The sequence below is a fragment of the Atta cephalotes genome (genome assembly GCF_000143395.1).
Source record: "Atta cephalotes unplaced genomic scaffold scaffold00015, whole genome shotgun sequence".
Lineage (NCBI taxonomy): Eukaryota > Metazoa > Arthropoda > Insecta > Hymenoptera > Formicidae > Atta > Atta cephalotes.
The window spans coordinates 1,274,226-1,280,467 of record NW_012130079.1 but is presented as its reverse complement, the minus strand read 5'-3'; the positions used below and the strand labels follow the sequence as shown (position 1 = coordinate 1,280,467).

The window sequence follows — 6,242 nt, the reverse complement described above, 5'->3', positions numbered from 1 at the left end:
AGAATGTCTGACAAAGAATTAAAAAAAGGCTCCTCTTAGAAGAAAAGTTTTAATAAATTCCAGGTAATATCATATTTCCGAATGCAGCATCTAAATCTCGGAAATCATATATGTTGTTTTTTATCGTGTTCTTTTGAATGCAAATTATTACTTTGTAAGACTATTTTCAAGTGACACATAACATTTATGTTGATATCATCCATTTAAAACAATTTTTTGCGCAATATACGCTCAAATCATAACTTGTGTTGAGAACTGCGAACGCGCGTCCGTCTGTTAAGTCCATTTCTTACCTTTAGCATCATTTCTTTCTACTTGAAAATAATGTTAAAAAGTAATTACTTTTTTCAATATTATTACATAAATTTTAAATAAACTTCATTTTTCATTGAGAAAATCTTTATGTACAAATTTTCATCAATCAATAATTTATTTTAAAAAATGAAATAAAAAATAGAATGCGATCAAGATTCAATCATATTTATTATTGCATAATTATTTTATAATTAATCAAATATTATATCAAAGGCAGATAATAATATCAAAGTACAAAATTATAAAGTACTAAATATTTAATTGTATTATTTTTATTATGTATTTTCCACATATAATTATATTTTTTAAAAATTATCTTATTTTTTATATGTCTTAACAAGGTGAAGAAGAGAAAAAGAGAGAAAAATGAAATAGCCGAATCGAAGTCCACATGGTCAGTTTAAATTATTCATATAGAAAACCGACGTACATTAATTTAAATTTTTAGAAACGAAACTTCATTCGATATAACCGTTATTATGTTATTGGTAAAAATAAAAAATCGTTAATTAAAATTTCATTTATTATTGACAAAGATACAATAATTAAAGGAAAACAAGCAAGCCAATGTCTTTCCTTCCTGCCCTTGCAATATATATTCGTATTATGGAAGAATTTATGGAATTTATAATTGTCTACGTAATGTATATATTTGCGAATTTTAGCGTTACAAAGCATAATTATTTGCGAATGGAAAAATTTGCTCAGCAAAATTGAAACAGACACATTGTATTTATTTGCAATGTAGAAAGACATGATGATTATGATCGAAGTAGTATTACGAATAAAGATATATGTCGGTTAATAATAAATATTATTGATAAAAATACACTAAAACAACATTGTTAAAAAAAACAAGGAGCATTGCAGGAGCAAATATATAACAATATTAATCCAACACTAATAATATTAATATAATTAGCGCAATTACTGAATTTATGTCAATTTTTCATGCATTTTTCGCTACTTTCTCGGTTATATAATTGTTTACACGATCCGCAATAAAACGCATGAAATTCGTAATGTTATACGTATATACGTTGTGATAAGATAAAACCTCTCTAAATAATAACTTCTATTTTTCTAACAAAGTTAAGATGAGTTTCAAAATAATAAAATATTACTTGATGTATACCTATATAAATAGCTAAAATATACACAAAATATACTTATTGTACATTAAATACAATATGAAACATCAAAATAAATATATTATATAATTTTTTAGCGTTTAGAAATGATGGCTTTTTTGTAATAGACACTATATAATCATGTTCAAAACAAGGTAAATGGTACGCATTAGAGAAAGGAAACGCATTATTCAATGAATATCATATTTAATGTAAAAGAAAACAGCCTTTAAAGTATTGTTTAATTGCCTCTATTCGTTGTCGTCTTAAATTCATATAGTGTTGCAATAAAATACTTTTTAAATGAAAATGAATGCTAATAATACGTAAAAAAAAGTTTAGTTAAATTTTTTCTTTCCGAAAAAGTAGAGAAAAAACTTCAATAAAAAAATCAGTAACAAGTTACATAAATCTCTTAGCATTGTCGCAATAAATCACATTTAAAACGGAGAACGTGAGTGCTCAAACATCGCGAGATTATGCACCGCGAAAATTAGCCATGCATGACATCGCGATGATGCAACCTAAAGGTACACACGAAACATACCTACTGACCGTTTGAGGTGTATTTAACGCGTCAAGTTTTTCAAAGTTTTAAAGACAAGCAATTCTCGTCGCAAGGTCTGAGGAAATTAACTTACCTTTCATCATGTAACTGATTACTGATAACCCTCACTTCTGTCTTCGCCAAGCACAAATTTATTTTCGATGACGACGTGATTTCTGATGCCGTCTATTACCGTGGCTAAGCGTTCGAGAGATCAGAGCATACTAAAAACGGATCTTAAGTTTGCCAACACGCAGCCTTATCGACGCGGAAGGGTAAACGTGGGACAGCGCGCCTACGACACTTGAAAGACACGAATTCATATCCGATCATTATCCACTTATCATGTTAATTCTCCTCGTTTTAACAAATGACGTTTTTAACAATTGTCTCACCTTTTCAGACTTCCGCAATTCTGCACCTAGGATTATACGGAGTTATTTCATCAAACTAGCACCGTTAATACCATGTGCAAATCACTTTCTTACAATATCATGTATACTTAAGTGACACAATATAAATAAATATATAATATATTGGAGAAGGAAAAAAATACAAAATATTTCTATAATTGGTACTTTAATATCAAAATTAATAAGAAATAAACAATAAATAAAATTTATTATATATAATTTAATTTTAGAATGCTAAATAAAGGAGAGAATATTTTCGATCTATTTCATATTGAAAAACTTTTGTGAACGTAGTTTAAAAGTGTATAAAAATTACTTTCCTTTGTGATATTAATTTCAAAATATAATGCTTTGCTTATACAACGCAAAATATAACGAATTGCTTATCTAAATTTCCTAAAATCTTGCAAGCTCTATAATTAAAACTATTTTACGAAGTAGCCGAATAAAATTTACTTGTCGAATGCAAATTCACTGAGTTTGCTACGAACAGCTCGTTTTGCATCATCTTGGCTATTATCTTTATCTGGACTTGATAATTTTCGTTTCTTGAAGAGTTCTGAAGATCCAGTCGCATTGTCTGTGTTCGACTGCGCCATCTCTTCTTTGTATCGTGTCAAACCGATTTTGGTTAATTCAGAAACATTTACTTCAGGAAATTCTTCCTGCAAATTCTTTTTATTTTTGGCATACCAATTAATAAACGAGTCTTTCTTAGACTCAGTTTTCGATTTTGATTTAACAGGCGTGATTTTTAATGCAGGTTTCTGGGGCTTCTCGGGTAAATTATTTAAACCAGCTAAACCTGTATAAATATGATTAAAAATGTTTTAAATAATGAAAACGTGTCATAGAATTTAAAATAATCTTTTTTAAAGCAAAATTATTTACCTCTTGGCGATAGAGATGGACTTCCAGCTTTTAAAAATGGATTTACTCTTTTTAATGTTTGACTCATGGCTAATGGCTTAATTTCTATCTCTGGTTTTTTAATCGATGGTAAAGACACATCATTGTTTTCTTGACTATTAATGTCTTGACTATCGTTAAAATTACCGTTACTTGTAAAATCGTCTTGGAGATTTTCCATTTCTTTTTCTTTTGTATCTTTGGAATCTGATTTTGCGTCAGCGATCGTCTCCAATTTATTTGCCAATACCATTTTATTTGAACGCAAGGCATATCGTATGGCCAAATCAATCACTTTCGTTGACGCAATTTGTTCGCAAATGTCCACTGCGCGATATTCTAAATTGCTTTTGCAGGCAAGCTGATTGCAAAAGATTACGTATCAGCAAAAATAAGTAATTGAGACTCGATGTATTATATTTATAACCGGAAATATTAGAGTAGAAATGAAACAAATGTTACAAGAATTATTTACCGCTATTAAAGTTAACATCGCTTCAGTTTCATCCAATGGATTATTTCCTATCTCCCACAGTTTATATTCTTTCTCAGTTTTCTCAGATTCTGGTTCGCAGAGAGGTGCAGATAGAGATACCTCAGTGATTATTGGTCGCGGGGTAGTCGGTGGATAATAACTACCTTTGCAAAGGATACATCGCATATTCCGTTCGTATTCGCTTACACCGATTATGAAATAGTGATCTGCTCTACCTTTTCCCTAAAACAGAGTTACTCCCACTCAAGTTACGCCCACTGCTGAGAAAATTGTAATTTGCAATACCTGTATATTTGCATCACAGAGCACTCTCCATTGACAAGATCTCTTATCATATATCCTAATGACATCGTCAGAATCCATGATAGTGGGCGAACGAGCATCTGATAATCCCAACCACATGAGATCTGAAGTTGGTGAAAGTGGAAGCGTTAAAGTTTGACTGCGTAAATGCGCTCCCTGTATTTGTATCCATAGTAAACTTATATTCTGATCACCTGCTGGACCTTTTTCCACAGAAAAGTATTTTACACTTTTGAATACATACATATAATTAGTTATTTTAAATTATGAGCTTTTTTTATTTATACATTAACTCATTATATTCAAAATTTTTCTTACCAATTCCAGCATGATAAGCTATTAAAAGATGATTTCCTAGACCATTCATTGCAACTACAGGTCCAGGCACAGCTAAAATCTCACGTTGTGTCCCTCCTATCATAAATATTCTTAAATTTCTCTTAGATGTTGCTACTGCAATAAAATTATCACCAACCGTTAAGCATTCGCTTTCCTCTCCTTCTGGTAGATCCAAAGACCATTCTTTATTTCCAGAACCCCAACCTAATATACAAAAACAAGCAAGTATATTAGATACTGTTCTGATAATTATAAAATATGTCGATTTTGAGACTTTTCTTTAATTTATAATTTATAAAATAAATATGTTCATAATTTTTTTGTTTTATTTAAATTCTAAAGTATATAATTTTTACAAATTATTATATACAATAAAATAACTAACCTTGCAGAGCTATCACGACAATTTTACTAGGGCCATCTTCAGAAGCTGCGCAGCTTAGAGCAAGTGCTTGGGTAGATAGGGCAGCTAATGAATGTCGTAAATAATTATTTATATGCATGCTGCGATGAACTGTAACATCATGAAACTCCACTTCAATACTACACTCTTCTCCATCCTCTGATGAGAAACATCTAATCATTCCCACATCGTTCCACATCTATATAAAATTTATATTACATAAAGATTAAATTGATAATTAAAGATTGTCAGTGTACACAAGCTTTATTATTGTACCGTACCATAAAATACGATAATAAATGAGAGGGCGTAGATCCGGGTTGAAAAGATGATTGCAATTTTACGTTAGGTATAAAAGTTTTTGTATCACATGGAGGTTTTTCAGAGTCTACATCAAAATTAGATTTTTCGTCATCTTCTAAATTGACAGAAGCCTTGATTTTATTCAGGGATATCACGTTTTCGTCATCATCATCATCATGGTCCGATAAAGCAATATTATTTTCTATTGTATCTTCATTTTTTTCAAAATCTAACATTACATCATTTCTAGGCTTACTAGTACTTATCTAAAAGGATTATTACATTCTAAATATAATAACACAAAATTTATATATATATATCTGTGTGTATAAAACATATAAATATGTTTAACAGGAATATTCTCTTACCACATCAATGCATCCTAATTTTCCTAATGCATCACAGAATGCGATTTCATTTGAATGATCTATGTGCCACACCAATGCAGTGATTTTGGTATCTTGCTCGTGTTCGAGATATCCAATTATTTCCTTGGTTTCAACGTTCCATACAACTATCTCTCCATACAGTGAACTAGCTGCAATGCGCGTGCCACACTCAGAGAACTTACAAATACTGATTTCCTATAAAAAAATAAAGATAGAAAAGCAATAATTCAATTATCAGAATAGATAAAAAATTGAGACAGTAACTTACAGTTTTTAAAGTAGGACACTTCAGTCTACACAATTCCTTCCAGGATAATCTCTCCACGATAACTATATCTTTGTTAGCTGGATATGCTAAATAACTGCCATCTGTACATTTGAAAGAAGGTGTGCAATATGATTTTGCAATAAAAAAGGAGTTACATTTTGGTACAATATTATTCCAAACATGTACGGTTCTTTTTTCTTTAATATTCCATACTCGAATAGATCCATCAGCACTAGAAGATGCCTAGAAATATCAGTTTCAGATCTAAAATATTTTTTTATTAATAAAGTATTAGAAAATGATGTAATGAATCTTACCACAAACTCTTCTTTTGGATCTAAAGATAAACCCAAGATAGGTGCTTCATGACCTTCTAATTCTATACTGTCTAAAGTATTAATGTTTGTGACTTGTATCCGCATATCGC

At 30.2% G+C, this 6,242-nt stretch overlaps 1 protein-coding gene across 1 annotated transcript in view; it reads right to left on the bottom strand.

Annotated features, from left to right (window-relative positions):
- Positions 1–2,857: 2,857 nt before the first annotated feature.
- The window catches only part of LOC105617980 (WD repeat and HMG-box DNA-binding protein 1), an 8,587-nt gene continuing 5,202 nt past the window's right edge, over positions 2,858–6,242 (bottom strand). Inside the window, exons 3-12 of the mRNA XM_012199517.1 lie at positions 6,133–6,242; positions 5,816–6,058; positions 5,527–5,742; positions 5,137–5,424; positions 4,838–5,054; positions 4,432–4,656; positions 4,096–4,316; positions 3,790–4,032; positions 3,297–3,675; positions 2,858–3,210 (exon numbers count right to left, since the gene is read on the bottom strand). The exon at positions 6,133–6,242 is cut by the window's right edge and continues 25 nt beyond it. Coding sequence (XP_012054907.1) covers positions 2,858–3,210; positions 3,297–3,675; positions 3,790–4,032; positions 4,096–4,316; positions 4,432–4,656; positions 4,838–5,054; positions 5,137–5,424; positions 5,527–5,742; positions 5,816–6,058; positions 6,133–6,242 — 2,495 coding nt within the window. The remainder of the gene's footprint in view (positions 3,211–3,296; positions 3,676–3,789; positions 4,033–4,095; positions 4,317–4,431; positions 4,657–4,837; positions 5,055–5,136; positions 5,425–5,526; positions 5,743–5,815; positions 6,059–6,132) is intronic.